Consider the following 17553-nt stretch of genomic DNA (forward strand, 5'->3'; position numbering starts at 1 on the left):
TTATTATTCCATTAAATAATTTGAGTATATGATCAAATCATATTAAATTATGCTAACAGCATCTCAAACAAATTTTAACGTAAATATTAAAATATGTTCATTTTTAAAAAATAAAAAAGTAACACACCATATTTATAAGTTTTTATCTTCTCTTTTTATTTTTTTGGTACTAAATGTTACAAAACTACAGGATTTTAAACTTCAATTGACCGGATAGGCATACCATTAAGAAAAAAATTAAACTAACCTCTTGAATTTCTATCTAACACAAATAAACTCGTTGACCCAAAAGAAAAGAAAAGAAAAATATAATGAAAACCCACGCGCCCAAGAAGTCAACTGCCCCGAATAACCTTATTACTGTAATTCTTTCCTTTTGGTTTGGCGCCAATTCTCCCTCAGTCTCTCTCTCTCTCTCTCTCTCTCTCTAAACCCTAGTCTCACTCCCATGCTCTAATCAATCACCACCTAGGGTTTCATAATCGGCTTCAAACAACGTTGTTTAGTGAATCTTCGTCGAAAGCAATACAGGCAATCCTCTACAATGTCGGAGCGTCGAGCTAAGCGGCCCAAGATCACCAGGTCCGCACAGCTTCCTATCCAGCTCTACGTATATATATATCCTAGTGTTATTTTCTTCACCCGTTCACGTCTTGACAATATTTGCTTCTTCAGAAACAAAATTTCCCTTTTTAGGGTTGCAATTTTCGTTTTTAATGGTGTTTTAGGTTTTGGGTAATGATCGATTTTTGAAAACGATCGGGAAAAAAAAATGAAAATTTAGAGAAACTGAGAATGTAGATTATCGGGGAGATTTCAAAATTTTAGCTTTCATAAAATTGGTATATTTCCTGTTGCTACTATTTTTGTTCTTTTCTTGAAGAGTTATAAAATGGAAAATTTATGTTTTTAGACAATTTTTCAATTTGTTTATTTTCAGGGGTGAAGATGATTATATGCCCGGAAACATAACTGAGATTGAGCTTCATAACTTCATGACTTTTAATCACTTGAAATGCAAACCTGGGTCCAGACTAAATCTCGTAATTGGACCAAATGGATCTGGTAAGAGCTCTCTTGTCTGTGCGATAGCGCTTGGTCTTGGTGGTGAGCCTCAGGTTAGTCATATTTTGTTAACTTGATCGCATTAAGATTTCTGGTCATAGTATATAAAGATGGGGAATTTTGACCCCTCCAGCTGCTTGGGAGAGCAACAAGTATTGGTGCATTTGTGAAGCGTGGAGAGGAGTCTGGCTATACTAAGATTACATTGAGAGGGGAGACTGAAGAACAGCAGATTAGCATTATGCGTAAAATTGACACGCGTAACAAGTCTGAGTGGTTGTTCAATGGTAACACTTTATTTATTAGCATAACCTCATGATTGAATTTGTTTTCTTAAATCTTCAAACCATAAATTTGACTGCAGAGACTGAAAAAGACAGTTGTAACATCTTTGATATTTTCTAGCTTCAATGTGAAGACCCATCTCAATTTGCATGTTCCGGGCACCATATTGTATCTAGAACAAAATTTAAGCTTTTGTAGAAATGAAGATCTTCTGTTTCAAAGAATTTGTGATCCGTTTGCATTGGATACTATTATATTGTGTCTTAATAAATTAATTTTGTGCATGTCATGGTTCTCGAATCTCTGTTTCTTCAAGCTTTATTCAGGAAAGAATCTATTTAGTCAAACTAACCATTCTATTTATAAAATGCAAAACTTTTGGTTTCAGGAAAAGCAGTACCCAAAAAAGAAGTAGTAGAAGTCATTCAACGGTTCAACATCCAAGTAAACAATTTGACTCAAGTGAGTATGTCTGTCGACCTAAAACCAGGATGTTAGGCTTTTAATTGGATTAAGCATCTTGGCATTATGTGATGGTTGCGTTATTATATTTTTTTTTCCTTCCTTTTCTTTTGGTGTGAATGTAGTTTCTACCACAAGACAGGGTTTGTGAATTTGCCAAATTGACTCCGGTGCAACTTCTAGAAGAGACTGAAAAGGCTGTTGGTGACCCTCAACTTCCTATCCACCACCGTGCACTTATTGAAAAAAGCAAGGAGTTGAAGAATATAGAGCGAGTAAGTTTCAATGCTTATTTTAGGTGTAGGGTTAATCAGTTCATTTGCATTGAACAATATTGTTAGTGAGGAGAAACAAACTGTCTGTCCTGTTTTAGGCGGTTGAGAAAAATGGAGAAACTTTGAATCAGCTGAAGGCACTTATTGCTGAACAAGAGAAAGATGTTGCAAGAGTCCGTCAAAGAGAAGAACTTCTTGCAAAGGTTTGCTTGTGGGCTTTGTTGATCATTAGTTCTTCCTTGATGAAAAATGATGCCCTTATGCTGTTATTAACAGGCTGCTTCCATGAAAAAGAAACTACCATGGCTAAAGTATGACATGAAGAAGGCTGAATATATGGTGGCTAAGGCACAGGAGAATGACGCGAAAAAGAAATTAGATGAAGCTGCTAAAATTTTAAATGATCTGAAAGAACCAGTCGAGTATGTCTTGATTAAACTTTATAATTAATTTTGTGTATGCTATATTGACATTATCTCTACTGGTCAAATTATGTTTCAATTCATTTGTTTTTATAACTTATGCCATCTTTGGGTCATGATGGTCTTGGCTATTTCTATGTTATATAGGGTTGTGATAATTGATAGGCCATAGATGGGCATGCAATTTATTGGTTGTATCTAAAGGAGTCAGATGACTGTTCATTCTATGGTTCTTCATTGGTCGCGCACACACACATGCAAACTACAAATGTATTTGTTAATATTTGAGCTTATGTTATTGCTTTTTCGAGAACTGTGTGCTCAGAGATACAAAGCTAGGCTAACTTGGAAATTAGTCAATATCGTGGATATTTCTTGTGTGCTTTGCTAAGTGAGAAAAAGATAGGCTCTCTGTATGTCTTTTAGGCAACTCAAGTGTAATCTTCCAGATTGTGGCCGGTTTATTTATGTTAGAGACCACCAAAGATGGGTTCTGATTCTTCTTTTTCTTATAGAAAGGTTAAGAGATGTGAAAGTTTGGACAAAGAGAAGAATAGTTGTTGATTTATGAGCATAAAGAGCATTGGTCATTGTTGATTTGACCAAGGCAGTTTAGGAAGGTGCCATTTTTAATACCTCTAAACGTGTGTTGTAATTTGCTTTTAAAGTTTGTGATGATTGGCAAAAGAACTCAGGTGGTTATGTGTTCCAAAATGCGCATAGTGTGGCTTTGTCTAATCGCTAATGGCTGCAGGATACAAAAGCAAGAGAAGGCTAGGTTGGAAAGTAAAAGCAAAAAGATAGGCATTCTCATCAATGAAAATGCAAAGATGCGTTCTGAACTTTTGGAAATGGAAAACGGCTTGGTATGTCTAAAGTCCTTTTTATTTTTTGTTTCGTTGTACTTCTTGGATTTTCCATACCTTTCAATATTTCATAGGGAGTGCGTGTACGAGGAAACTACCAAGAAATTGAAGACTTGAAAAAGCAAGAAGAATCTCGTCAACAAAGAATCTTAAAAGCCAAAGAGGATCTCCATGCTGCAATATCGGAACTCAAAAACATGCCTGTGTATAAACCTCCTACCGAAGAAATTGTATGTCGCGGTTTGTTTATCATTATCTTCAGCCAGTTCTTAGATACCATGGACCAAGTTTAAAAACTTGAACATTTTAATGAATTTTCCTATTAGGAAAGATTGCGCTCTCAAATTCTAGAGCTTGAAGTTTCTCTAAAAGAAAAGAGGCCTCAAAAATTAGAGATGGAAAACCAAATAAAACAGAAGAGGGTATCCCTTAGACAATGCACGGACAGGTTGAAAGATATGGAGAATACAAGCACTAAGCTTCTTCATGCATTGCGGAACCAAGGAGCTGAGAGGATATTTGATGCTTATAATTGGGTTCAAGAACATCGCCATGAATTCAATAAGGAGGTTTATGGCCCTGTACTGCTTGAGGTACATTAAAAATTTGCTGAAAATCAGATTATTATTTTTTTCATGGGTTAACAGTTAATCTTGTTAGTTTTGTTTAACGACAATCTAAACTCTCTTTAGGTTAATGTTGATGATCGGGTTCATGCTGATTACTTAGAAGGTCATGTTGCTAACTATATTTGGAAGGTAAATTAATTTCTTCTGATTTGGACATATAGATATATATATATATATATAAATAAAAATAAAATAAAAAGAAGAAGATTTTGCGCCTTGAGGCAGTTGAGGTGTAGGCCTCCAAATCTGCTAGTCATTTTAAGTATTTTTTCTGCATCTGGGTCTTTGGGTTTAACCTTTGCTGAAGAAGAAGAATTGGTTGCCACTGAGATGGTGCGTGAGAAATAAAGAAGAGAAAGGCCAGCTTGGCTGCAGAAAATAGGTTGGTTAGTATGCCACGTGCTTTTCTCCTTCTTATCTTTCCTTTCTTTCCCCTTTTTTTTTTTTTTTTTTTTTTTGGTTTTCTATTTCCACATGTCACTTTCTGCTCTACCAGATTTATTTATTCTTTGGGTTTTATTAAAAAAAATTATTTTATTTTCATATTTAATTTTTTATATATAAATTTGATTCTTGTGTATTCGCACGGATTATTTTGTACTAGAAAAATGGTTTATTTATTTTTTAAATTTATATATATGTTTTTTGGTTTCTCATACATAGATGCTATAGGTTGTTTCCTTTTTTCTTATTGTATATAATTAAACTCTATAACTTCTGTGCTTATTAATTTCAACCTTTTATTTATTTATTACTTCCTCTCTTGTTTCTCTCTTTTAGCTTTTGTTCTATTCTCTTTAATTTAATTTATCAATTTTTTTTAACTATTTTTTTTTTTTTTTTTTGGGGCAATTGTGCAGTGATGATGGTGTTGAAGGCTATTTGATACAACAAGAAGAATAAGTAGAGAAGAAAACTAAATAAAAAGGGATTATGGAATTAATAAGGACAACTTATTACTTTGAATATATGATTTTTCTAGTCCTTGTGCATCTTAAGCTAGCTTGAATCTGGGTTTGCCAATGGTTTTTCTTTCTGTTCTATTTTGGTGCTACTTTAGCATGTTAATTTAAACAAGATATGTCATGACTGGCGTGGAAGCTTCGTTTTGACAGTGATGGAATAACCCCTTAATGATTTTTTATTTATTTATCTATTTATTTCTTTGGCTTGTTTTGTAGTCTTTCATAACTCAAGATTCTGGTGATCGGGACCATCTGGTCAAAAACCTCAGGTCATTTGATGTTCCAGTTTTAAATTATGTGGACAAAGAAAGTTCACGGAAAAAGCCCTTTGAAATTTCTGAGGAGGTATGTCACGTAGGGACCTGTTTTAATTGTCACACTCGAACCGGGGCTGAGACTTTCATTCCGTTCTATTGTTTTTACAGATGCATGCGCTTGGCATCTATTCCCGACTTGACCAAGTTTTTAATGCTCCATTAGCTGTGAGGGAGGTCTTGATAAGCCAATCTGGTTTGGATAGATCAGTATGAATCCTAAGCTTCCTTTGTCCTTCGAGTTTCATGTAAATAAATATTTCTATATACACATATATATACATATATATATATATATATATATCAAAGGATGCTGAAAATAAAAACAAGTGTCAAGATATGGTTTGGTAGAATATGTTAAAATTTAGTGTGGCAATCATAATGAAGTTGAAATGTGAAAATGATGTGGTTTGGTTTAAGATAATCAAGCCTATTTTACAACTGACATGTTTCTATCATTTGAATAAACTTTTCTCAGTATATTGGATCCAAGGAAACTGATCAGAGGGCTGACGAGGTCTCAAACTTGGGAATTTCTGATTTTTGGACACCGGAAAATCACTACAGGTGGTCTTCCTCTAGATATGGTGGTCATTCCTCAGCAATTGTAGAATCAGTCGACCGTTCAAAACTTTTCTTGTGTAGTATGTTTCTGCAAGACCTTTAATGAACTGTATGAACTGTTTTTTTTTTTTTTTTTTTTTTTTTTAATTTTATTTATTTGCTCTTCAGGTTTGGATGGTGGAGAAGTAGAAAAATTGAAGACCCGGAAAATAGAGCTAGAAGAATCTATTAATGATTTAGAGGAAAGTGTTGGATCACTTAAGACTGAGCAAAGACATTTAGAAGATGAAGCAGCTAAACTACAAAAAGAAAGGGTATGACGATAGAGAAAAAAAAACTTGAGAGATAAATTTAATGCCACATGCTAGTACTTATTTGACCTAGTACCCATTTGATGGCACTTGCTAATCTTTTTGTACCTATACATTAAATTGGGATTACTTAACACATACAATTTCACCACTTGTCAAGAGTAACCTATCGAACAAAAAAAAAAAATGTAGGAGGAGATAATAAGCATTGCACAACATGAGAAGAAGAAGCGGCGTGAAATGGAAAACCGTATTAGTAAGTAGAAAGTATTTAATGCTTTGCTGTTTTGAAAGCATTATGCTTTAATTCACTTCTCTTTTTAGGAAATTAAATGTGTTGTAATAATCTCAGATCAAAAGAAGAAGAAATTAGAATCTATGGAAAAGGAGGATGACCTGGATACTGCTATAGCAAAGCTAATTGACGAAGCTGCAAAATGTAATAATGAGCGGTTTCATTGCGCAATGAAATTTAAGGTGAACTTGCCTTCAGGATCAGGTTTTGATCTTAATTTTACTTTTAAAAAAATTTAGTGGAAACTTTGTCCAACTTTTGTTTGAATTGTCTAGTAAACTTGTGTCTTGAATAGAATGTCTCTTGTAATTTAGTTGCTTTGTTTTCTCTAATTTTATTACTCTTTTTGACAGAATCTACTTGTTGAGGCTGTTTCTCATAAACAGAATTTTGCTGAAAAACATTTGGCCTCCATTGAACTTGATGCCAAGGTACTTCATCTGATTAAGTTTTATTAAATTGTCTATAACAACTAAGATTCCTGCACCCTGAGTTTTCAATTTTGTAGATAATGCTCTTTCTAAAAATGATTTTATGGTTAAGAAAGTCAAATATTGTTTTCCTATTTCTTTTAATTTCCTATTTTTGCATTTAATGACCCATGTAACTGTTTTCAACTTATGCAGAATGCTTGCTTGTTTTCCTGTCATTTTGGAGAATACTTAATCAGCTCGAATTTTTGTTGTCATATTACTACTAAGATTAACTGTTAAGTTTTAACAGGAATAGCTTTTCTATTGGTTATTTTTTCTCATTCCAAGCGGTTTAACTGGCTTAAACAAAGTTTGAAGTCACTAGTTTATCTATTGAACCAGGCTGCATTTGGCATGTTTACAGTGTCAATTTTATATGTCGGTTAAATACTCACTCATCTTGTTGGTATAGTTCATATGATCCGACTGACAATGCATTAGATTCCGATCTTTCTTGCTATTCTTTTAAGAAAGATATGACATAGTTGATCTCTCTTTTTCTAGATATATTTTCAGTTTCTGATTTTTACTGGCTTACAATGTCTTAGATTAGAGAATTGGAGGCCAATATCAAGCAACATGAAAAAGCTGCGCTTCAAGCATCAATGCATCTCGAGGATTGTGAGTAGTTAATTGACTGTAATTTTAGTTTGTTCTTTTGCTATTTCTTTTGTTTTGTGTAAAAAACAAAATGGTTACATAAATTCATTGGCTGACATATGCTGTGTGAACCAATGAGTTCGCATTGACAATTAAAAGCAACTTGTGTTGTTTCTTGTAAGCTCTGTAACTTGTATCTTTGTGATATATTCTTTGCAAGAATCTGTATATGAGTTTCACTTTTTTCACTATTATTACTTGTTAGTAATGCATGCATCAAATCTTTATTTTGATATCAATTGCTTTCTCATATTCATACCTTAGTTAAAGGCATTTTCATCTCACTGTCTTCTTGAAAATTTTTAATGATACAGAACCAGGATAGAGATGAGAATCGGATGGTAAAGGGAGAGAATTAGATGAAAGGAGGGTGAAAGTAGACAGTACAGATAGAATTAAACAGAAGTGGAGGGAAATGAGGAAAAAGAGAAAATAAAGAAAACCAAAGAGAGGAAATATCCTTTGGTAAATAATCAATGATCTCTTTGTCCAAAAAAATAATCGCGAATCTCAATCTAGTTTGTGTAGGGTTACAAAGAGCCCTATTTGTAATATATTAAACATTATCCAAATAGGAAACCAAATGGTTAAATAACTTAAATTGGAAATAAGCTCTATAAACCCCTAAATCATTATCTAATAAAAATATAAAGGGATCAGCATTGTTAAATTAAATCATATTCTGCATCAATTAAGCTGTGTGCTCTGAGATACATCTGACTGCTTTCTGTCTTTTCTTCTCCAGCCAAGAAGGTGGTTGAGGATTATCGGCAGCAACTTTCAGCTGCCAAGAGGCATGCAGAATCAATTGCGGCGATCACACCGGAACTTGAGAAAGAATTTCTTGAGGTTTGTTTGTGTTACGGTTTCTTAGTACAGCTTCACTTGAATCATAAACTATTTTTTTCATTGCTTTGTATTTCCTGATGGAGATCTTAGTGATAGCCTACATACTTATTTTAGGTTTATTTTTATTTAGGTTTTTTTGTCTATGATAGTTTTAAAGCTTCTTTGCTTTATTTATCCTGTTAATTTATGAATTTCTTATATTAATTTTCATCCTCAAGTATTCTGAGACTGCCTATGGAAACAGAGTGGAAGACGTTATTCTTATTTTTAAGTGTTTTCATACATTGACATTACAAACTGGGAAAACACTATGTTCACTCTTCTTGTTCCTCTCCCTTCTTTTTGGTGCTCCATCATGCCCTTTTGCATCCTAAGAATACAATAAAGTCTCTTCCCTGTTCTCTTTAGATGCCTACTACAATCGAAGAATTGGAGGCTGCTATTCAAGATAATGTCTCTCAAGCCAATTCTATGCTCTTTTTAAACAACAATATACTGGCAGAATATGAACACCGCAAGCGCCAGGTAATCATCTGCTCTCATTTCTACTTTTTACTGGTCGTTCTTCAACGCTTCATCCATAACCTTGATTGCATAACAGATTGAGGGAATTGAAACAAAATTAGATGCAGACAAAAATGAGTTAACAAGGCATAAAACTGAAGTGGATAACCTGAAGGTAAGGGGAAGTTTAGTCGCTCTCTTAGTTAGTGCTTTGTGAAGTTGCTTGGTGGCATTTATCAATACATTGTTGATGTTTCTTAAGCCTTATGAGAAGAAATTTAATCAACAATTCATTGCGTTATCTCTCTCCACCAGTTTCTCATGCCCTAAATTATAGGTTTCAAGATTTGATTTTCAGTTTAAAATTATGTGCAGCAAAGTTGGCTTCCTACTTTGAGAAACCTTGTTTCTCAAATAAATGAGACTTTCAGCCGTAACTTCCAAGAGATGGCTGTTGCTGGCGAAGTTTCATTAGGTATTTGTTTGAACATTTTTGAACTATATTCCTTTCTGGGGATTATTCTTACATCTCTGTTTGGCTGGATGCTTCTTCTCAGATGAGCACGGTGTGGACTTTGATCAATATGGTATACTTATAAAAGTGAAGTTCAGGTGAATGCAAGTTTTCCTCAGCTTGTTTTATGTTTTGGTCCTCTGGTTCTGGGGAAAAAAATGATTGCAATTTACCATTCGTTTTGTTACTATGAAATTTATTGTTAGTATTTTTGTTGCTTTCTGAGCTGTTTCTATGTCATACTATGTTTTATATGATTGTACATAACTTAAATTTTACTAATTCATCGGGTTTTCTTTTATGACTGACAGACAAGCAGGAGAGCTTCAAGTTCTCAGCGCCCACCATCAATCTGGAGGGGTATTTTTGCTGACTAATTTTTTTTGAGTTAATGATTTCAATTATTCTGGTAGACTTACAGAACATTGGATATCCTTTTTTTAGGAGCGTTCAGTTTCAACTATTCTTTATCTTGTTTCTCTTCAAGACCTTACAAACTGCCCCTTTAGGGTTGTTGATGAGATAAACCAAGGTAAGCATTAGATACCATCCACACATTTTCTTTTTGTTAATTTAAAAATAAATAAATAAAAAAATAAATTGCACAGAAGAAATCATTTGGGCCTGTGATGTTTTCTCAGGAATGGATCCTATAAATGAAAGAAAAATGTTCCAGCAATTAGTAAGGGCTGCAAGCCAGCTAAACACACCTCAGTAAGAACCTATACTTCATATGACTACTATGGTTACACTATCCCTAACAATATCTATTTTCATACTGTTTATATTATAAGCATGAAGGGTAGAGGATTTAAGGTGTCTAGCAGATTTTCATCTTGAATGCAGAATAAGCAAATAATTTGACACAATAATTAACCTTTTTTATGATATAATTTCTTTCTTCTTAAGCACTTACAAGTTAGGCCATTCTCCCTAACGTATGCACGCAAGTTATATTCAGTCTCCTATTGGGGCTGAATCTACCTGAATATGGAGAACACTTGAATTATGTTGCATGGTTGCTTAGGTGAATTACAAGGTTTTCCGATCCAATTTGAATTCAACAGATTCTATAAGATTGTAAGAGAAGTAGAGCTGAAATCACTTAACCCTGTCTATAACTATTGTCATAAAGTTAATGCAGTTGATGGAAGCAAGTCATGCTTCTTATAGTTTTCTGTGAGAGATTTCAAGCTTGACTGAAATTTTGGTTTGTGAATATTACGCAGGTGTTTCCTACTGACTCCAAAGTTGCTACCGGATCTGGAATACAGTGAAGCTTGCAGCATTTTGAATATAGTGAATGGTCCTTGGATTGAGCAGCCCTCTAAAGGTAAAATGTTTCAAAAAGACTAATGCTAGTATTGTTCTTCCATGGATATTGTGCTTATTCAACTATTGGCTGGTTTATTTGTTATTTTCTTTTCGTTAATTCAGTGTGGAGCAGTGGAGATTGCTGGGGAACTGTCACCGGCTTAGTAGAAGAAGGTAGATGCTGAAGAATTTGTACATACACAAAAATGGAGCTCATGCCATGTTGGGAGTAATTCATAACTGAGCCAAACCATTGTCCCAAATTGATATATATATATATATATATTTGTTCCGTATAAATTATTACTTTCCATTTGGAATTTTTCCACCTTTGTAAAGCTGAATCATGGCTACGTTTTGACAATTTAATTTACAAGGGAAATTTTGGAAAAGAAAAATGCGAAGGAATCTAGTTTCCATTGTTTGGTTCAAAAAAAAAATATGTAAAGGAGTAAAATGTTACGTACAGTTAATAAACGATATTTACGCATGCTAGAAAACTTATATCCATAGAAAACAATGAATTGTTTTTGTGTTTTCCTTTCCTTAAATGTATTCCAAAATCCAAAACTATATGTTATATTAACTATAACATGGATAATTAAAAAAAAAAAAAAGATTATTCAAAGAAGCTGGGTTAACCCATTTCAATTCTTTTTTTTTTTTTTTTTTTGTGTGTGTGTGTGTGTGTGTGTGTGTAATTTTTTGACTGGTGAACTGGGATTAGTATATCATATAATATAGAACTCAACATGTGCAATGGTAAAAAGTACTATAAGACTGATGGGCGTGTTTTTCTTTTTTTTGTTTTTTTTTTTTTGGGGTGAATATAAGATTGATGGTATTGATCATAACAAAAGTAATACAAAGATCTTTTCGCACTCAATGTAAAAGAAATCTTCTTGTGACAGTTTCCAACCAAGATACAGTATCAAGCTCTTCCCTTGTCATCCTAGTTAACTCTCCTTTCTACCATCTTTGCTAAATATTTAGCAAGATCTGATAAGCTGCACCTACGAGGGCTGAATAAACAATTTGAAGATAAAATTTACAGGTTTAGTATTCTTCAAGCACTTGATGAAATCTTGTAATCAAGCATCTCTCTTATATTTAACCGAATTGAAGGCCCCATTGATGAGCAAATATGTGCGCTTTTCCAGTACACGCCTTTCGCTCCTGATGGCTTGTTTGTTTCTATTGATTTCTGTCAGATTATGGCAAATGAATTAGTTAACGTGGCAAAGAACACATTTTAATTTAAACTGATGAATATCAGGAGAATAGGGTGAAGAGCATACTACTGCAGCAAGCAAGTTTACAAGAAGATCCTCATCAGAAAAGTCAACTTTTCCAAAAGGTAAGTGAACTATCCCGGTTTTATCTGCTCTGTATTCTACTTTTCCCTGCTTGAATTCTGCTATAGCCTGAAGAAGATGATAATGGCAAACCCATTTCATTTAGTTATGTCTGCTAAATAATCAGTCACACTGCTTAGTGATTTCCAATAAACTGAAATACCAATCAAATTGGTTGCTTTTAAAAAAACAGCAATGAAAAGTCCAAACCAGGGAAAGATATACTGGAGAATCAAAATGGAATAGATTACATTATGACGAGCAAAAAGAAATAGAATACATTATGATTTTGACCATACCTGAGGTATATTAGGCGTCACTGTTCCAGCTTTTGGATTTGGCATGAGCCCTCGTGGTCCTAGAATCTTTCCTAAGCTAGCAACCTGAGATGAACAATAAGAATATGTAAATGCAATCCACTTATCACATTAACTAAAATTTCTGATCAATTTTGAGTTAGATAATGAATAATTAGTTAGCAGCAGAATATTAATATATTTACAAATCACATAGATTGGCAGAAAAGGGAATGGTATGATCTGAGGAGCAAGAGAGATAGAGAGAAAATTAAATACTATAGCATAGAAGCACAAATGCTTTTTGTTGGTACTCCATTAGGATAAGAATATTAAAAAGACTTTTACAACTATTGAAAGAACAACAATGTGCATTTATTATCTGCATCAGTATTTGAAGTCTAATTAATACCTGGCAAACTAATGGTTTTCATTTCAACAAGAACATGAAAATTCAACCAACTTATCCCTATCTAAAAGTCTTTTAAAGAACCTAGTTTGAATATGTAAGTGACATGTAAGAGGTCCTATCATCTACTTTGTCAAGTATTTAACAGTTTATATATAGCTAAGACATGATCATCAGAGGAACACCTTGGGCATCATATCCGGAGATGCAATCAGCTTGTCAAATTCCATGAATCCTCCTTTAATCTGCTCTATCAGATCCTCTCCACCAACTATATCTGCTCCTGCATTCTTTGCTTCATCGAACTTTTCACCTGTGGATATAAATCTTGAATTAAGAAGAGTTCATGGAACACATAATAGAAAAAATAGGACATGTATGTGCGGCTCCATAAAGACACTTTCCTGCAACTAATATGTCACAGATGATTTGTAAGACCCCACTTATTTAAGTAATAGACAAGTATAAATATTTTAAAAGTCAAGCTTGAGGATTATACTAGATATAAGAACCAGCAAGCAGAATAAGTAAACTATAGTTCAGATATAAAGATCAGCCAAAATCCTTACTAAATAAATGCCAGGAGTGACTAAGAATACCAAACAAAGAAAAAGTATTTTGACAGCTATCTATTTTTGTTTTGTATGCAGTTTATAGAAGCCATGGAAGGATTAGACTTCTGCCCTTTCAGATGGTTTAAAGCTTTCATATCCATCAAAATATTCTTATGTCCCCTTATACAAACCAAAAAAAAAAATAAGAAAAACTTTTTCAATGACAAAGGAAAGACACCAAAAGCACTGGACATAAACTTTTGGAAACAAATTATTATTCAAAGTTGGAATGGCATACAAATTATAGAATTAGTTAGAAAAGAACCAAATTTTGGAAACATACCAACATTAGCAATCTATTACAAACCACATGATGAAATAATGGGAAAAAAAAGTTCACACCAGAACTAAATGACACCCCCCCCCCCCCCCCCCCCCCAAAAAAAAAAAAAAAAAAATTCATGTATCTTAAATTGAAATTATATGTCAAAATAAAGAGGATTAACTACCTTGAGTAAGAACAGCTACTTTAACAGTCTGTCCGGTTCCCTTGGGCAGATTTACCTATTTTTTGTATATTAAAACAAGGTAAGAGAAAAAAGTTCAAGAAAACATGCAAGGAAAAATCTAATACTGAGCAATTAATAAGAAAGCTATTATCCTATGATCAACCAAAGATCATAAAACTCACTGTTGCCCTCAGCTGTTGATCATTATACTTTGGATCAATGTTAAGGCGGAAATGGGCTTCAGCTGTTTCTACAAATTTTGTTTTGGCTGTTTGTTTCATCAAACTTATTGCAGTCGTCAGATCATACTCCTTTTTGTTTTCCCTCAATTTTTGAATTTCCAAGAATCTTTTTGATCTCCTCTGACATTTTCAACAGAATATAATTAAGTACTTGGTCCTTTAAACATATGTTACTGGATTAACATATCCAAGAACACAAACAATCAACAAAATAAAACACCAAACTGTCGAAAAGAAAATACGGATTGCTTTTCTTAACAACTAAAGTTGAGTCTTTATCAGAGTATTTAGGAAACATATGAAAGTACATGCTGAAAATATACATGTTGTATGTATCACAACATTCCAAACTTCCTAAAAATTTGGAATGAAGATAGAGTCTAGAGCCTACAATATAATTTGATAATAGAGAGTTCGACTGTGGTACAAAAATAAAGACAAATGGGAGAATTTCTAACACCTCCAAGAAAAAGACCAAAAAGCTTCATTTATGGTACACAATTTCATTACAGAGAACTAGCCTTTAAAATGATTTTTCTTTTTCTTTTAAAAAAAAATAATAATAAATTCATTGTTTCCCATCAAAATCAGCTTCCATCTATACGATATCCATAGTTTCCAGCAAAACTGAATTACTGACTTATTAGATTTTGAACTAGCATATCATAAAAATTCGTGAAAGATAACCCAATAGCAAGCAAGTAAAACTCATAAATTCAAACACTGAAAAAATAAAACCGAAATTTTAAACAAGAACGAAGACGGCAAAATTTATAGGCATACTCTGTAACAGTAAAGTTCGGGAAATTGAAATCCCACATCTGTAAAGAAAACCTAAATCCAAGCAAAACCCACCATCAAATCACAAAAATCCGCAACAAAAACAACAAAAAGACACAATTTTTCACATACCCTATCTCTCTTTAGAGGCAATGCAGCTTTCCCTTTCTTAGGCTTTGGGGCAGTAACAGTGACAGACCCAGTAGCTCCTTCCCCTCCTTCTTGCTCTTCCACAGCCTCAACAACCTCTGCTTCAGCAGCTACAGCAGCCACAACCACAAGGTCCTTCACAGGCTTAGCTTCTCTCTGCAAATTCCCATCAACCCATTTGCTTACTTTTCTCTCTCCAGGCCTCAAACCCAATGGATATAAAGCCAAAGCTCTAACTCTAAGGAGTGGTTTGAGCTTGAAGGAAAGGAATGAGGGGGTGAGGTCAGACGGGCACACAGAGGAGGAAGCGTACGTTGGCATGAGGGATGAGGGTGTAGAAGAAGTACAAGTAGCCATTGTTGGGACTCTGTCACTCTATCTGTGTTTTCTGGAAAGGGAAGCTTTCTATCGTTTATCCGTATAAAACATGGAGATAAGAGGAGGGGCTTTATGGTCTACTGTACTCTATGGATTCTGGACCATAGTTTCGATATACAATACCAAATTAAATTAGAAAAAATAAATAAATAAATAAATATAAAGAAACTTTATGCATTTATATTTACCACCAAGCATTTCTAAAACTGACAACTCAATGGAATCTGAAAATGGAGATCTATCATTTCAAAGCTGAAAAGGATGTAGTTTCAATCATAGCTTTTCAACTTTTAATGAACCATTCAACGAATATGAGCCTTTTAAATTGTGTGGTAGTCCAAGGCTTAAATACTTTGGAGGCTCACATAAATTTAATTATGTGAGAGATTATTTTCTATTTTATAAGTTTTTTTTTTCTTGGTTTTTAAGAAATTATACTAAGCAACTTTATTCAATCTTTTCTTAAAAAAAAAAAATAATAGTTGTAATCTTTTGCGTGGAAAATTCAAACTAATAATCACAATCAATGAAAAAAAAAAAGTTATTTTTGTTTTAATATTCTTAAATTTTCGAATGTTGCGATTTAGATCACCAATTTAAAAATCTGCTATATAAAACTTTTTTTTTTCATTTGATGAATATTGAACCTTTTGCAGACTTAATTGTCATAATTATTAACTTCTTATACAATTATAAAGTATGAGTTGCAACTTTTACAAATTGAATTTGATGTCTTTTAACACAACAATTGTGGTGTTATCTAAGACATCTTTAACATGGTTGTTTTTAGTTAATACTAAAGAATTTCATAATAATTGAATCAATGTAAATAAAATAAAAAATAAAATATTTAATGTGGCCAATTTTAAAACCAATAACTTTGTATTTTTTGAAATTAACTAATAACTTAAATTACAATGTTATAAATTTTGAGAGTATCAAAATGTAATTAATTCCAAAAATAATAAAACTTTACCCAATCTATATATATATTATTTAGGTGTGAATCATATGGTTGAATTTAAAGTTTTGTGCACAATAAAACCAGTAAAACTAATATATTATGTGTCTACTCCTATATGTGAACCGATTTTTAAGATTTTTCTCACGCTTTGTTTTGGTTGCAAAAAAAGGTAAAAGACTAAACTTGAATACTATACATCAATATTATGTATCTAAAAATACCAGAGAAAAAATATATGCAAAAAAGTAGTTTAAAAATGGTTTTTTTCTTGATATATATTAATTATATATCCCTAGCTTATTAGATAATCATTTCTTTCTTTATTCATACATATTAGACAATCAATGTCTAAACATTTTATATTACTTAATTATCAATATTTTGTTTTAAGCAAAATAGAAAAGTAGACAAAAAAAAAATTATCAATATTTTGTTTTGATGTCGTAAATTTATGTAAATGATGAAAATATTTTTAATACATGAGTCCATATCTTTCTACAAAACGGTTTGGATTACTGGGATAGATATAATAACACTAATTTATTAAAATTTATCGAAAATAAATAATGTTCAGATTTTACAATAATATATAATATAAGATATTATGAATTACACGTGTCGAAAGTAGAGTGTGGTTATGGATTAAGATTTGGTTTTTAAGAGGAGATAGTTTTGTTTGTCTGAGAAGCATTGAGGATCCGAATCAGGTTTTAAATCCCAACATATCCATTTTTCACTTTTTCGCGCGTGTTGTGCACCTTTCTTTCCTGATCACTAACTTGTAAGAAAATTCTTCCACGCGCTCTCCCTTATATTTCGGCCCAAATTATCCACTTTTTCAACTCGCAGTGGGACCCTATCAATTTGTCGAGTAGAGTGGACCTCGACTTTAAATACGGTCCTTAATTTTTTTTTTCACATTATTATTATCTTTTTGGATTTTCCTTTTTTTTTTAATTAAAAAATGTTTACTCATATTTTGTTTTGAAATCACTGTAAAAGCAAAATGCAGTCAATAATATTCATTGTGATCAACTATTATTTTTAAGGCTCAATTTTTTTATAATAATAATTGAAAATATAATTATTTATTAGCATAAACTGGTTTAGCAATTTTATTGATTTCATGGTTTGGTTTATTGATGTGGA

The 17553-nt window shown here is 32.8% G+C and overlaps 2 protein-coding genes across 4 annotated transcripts; one reads left to right on the top strand and one right to left on the bottom strand.

Moving 5' to 3' along the window:
- The first annotated feature begins 329 nt into the window (after positions 1–329).
- LOC132799078 (structural maintenance of chromosomes protein 5-like) lies at positions 330–11287 on the top strand. Of its 2 annotated transcripts, none has more exons than XM_016026354.4 (29): positions 330–582; positions 941–1118; positions 1199–1352; positions 1739–1812; positions 1938–2087; positions 2186–2290; positions 2364–2509; positions 3264–3375; positions 3450–3605; positions 3702–3968; positions 4068–4133; positions 5186–5314; positions 5395–5493; positions 5762–5927; positions 6016–6161; positions 6351–6414; positions 6511–6635; positions 6807–6884; positions 7475–7547; positions 8332–8435; positions 8844–8960; positions 9037–9114; positions 9315–9414; positions 9497–9551; positions 9765–9813; positions 9898–9985; positions 10095–10167; positions 10683–10786; positions 10891–11287. In XM_016026354.4, the coding sequence occupies exons 1-29, from the start codon at positions 545–547 to the stop codon at positions 10950–10952; spliced, it is 3156 nt and encodes a 1051-aa protein (XP_015881840.3). In that variant the 5' UTR covers positions 330–544; the 3' UTR covers positions 10953–11287. The 2 variants fall into 2 exon arrangements, with proteins under 2 accessions (XP_015881840.3, XP_048329060.2); XM_048473103.2 differs by lacking the exon at positions 330–582 and adding an exon at positions 702–842.
- Positions 11288–11591: 304 nt separating this feature from the next.
- On the bottom strand, positions 11592–15536 carry LOC132799109 (large ribosomal subunit protein uL1c-like). 2 transcript variants are annotated; one of them, XM_016026339.4, is made up of 8 exons: positions 15045–15536; positions 14916–14966; positions 14073–14252; positions 13891–13945; positions 13013–13140; positions 12422–12505; positions 12066–12191; positions 11592–11971 (listed from the first exon to the last, which is right to left on the bottom strand). In XM_016026339.4, the coding sequence occupies exons 1-8, from the start codon at positions 15417–15419 to the stop codon at positions 11834–11836; spliced, it is 1137 nt and encodes a 378-aa protein (XP_015881825.3). In that variant the 5' UTR covers positions 15420–15536; the 3' UTR covers positions 11592–11833. The 2 variants fall into 2 exon arrangements, with proteins under 2 accessions (XP_015881825.3, XP_015881826.3); XM_016026340.4 differs by lacking the exon at positions 14916–14966 and having other exon boundaries at positions 15045–15529.
- Positions 15537–17553: the final 2017 nt, after the last annotated feature.

This window comes from Ziziphus jujuba, chromosome 2 (genome assembly GCF_031755915.1).
Source record: "Ziziphus jujuba cultivar Dongzao chromosome 2, ASM3175591v1".
NCBI lineage: Eukaryota > Viridiplantae > Streptophyta > Magnoliopsida > Rosales > Rhamnaceae > Ziziphus > Ziziphus jujuba.

Excerpts from the sequence above, each read along its gene's own strand:
- LOC132799109 (XM_016026339.4), bottom strand. The coding sequence starts at position 15,419 with ATGGCTACTTGTACTTCTTCTACACCCTCATCCCTCATGCCAACGTAC. Across the intron at positions 14,253-14,915 it reads CCGAACTTTACTGTTACAGA|AGGAGATCAAAAAGATTCTT; the intron begins GTATGCCTATAA and ends TGAAAATGTCAG. Across the intron at positions 13,946-14,072 it reads ATCAACAGCTGAGGGCAACA|GTAAATCTGCCCAAGGGAAC; the intron begins GTGAGTTTTATG and ends TACAAAAAATAG.
- LOC132799078 (XM_016026354.4), top strand. The coding sequence starts at position 545 with ATGTCGGAGCGTCGAGCTAAGCGGCCCAAGATCACCAG. Across the intron at positions 2,088-2,185 it reads AGTTGAAGAATATAGAGCGA|GCGGTTGAGAAAAATGGAGA; the intron begins GTAAGTTTCAAT and ends GTCCTGTTTTAG. Across the intron at positions 3,969-4,067 it reads ATGGCCCTGTACTGCTTGAG|GTTAATGTTGATGATCGGGT; the intron begins GTACATTAAAAA and ends AACTCTCTTTAG.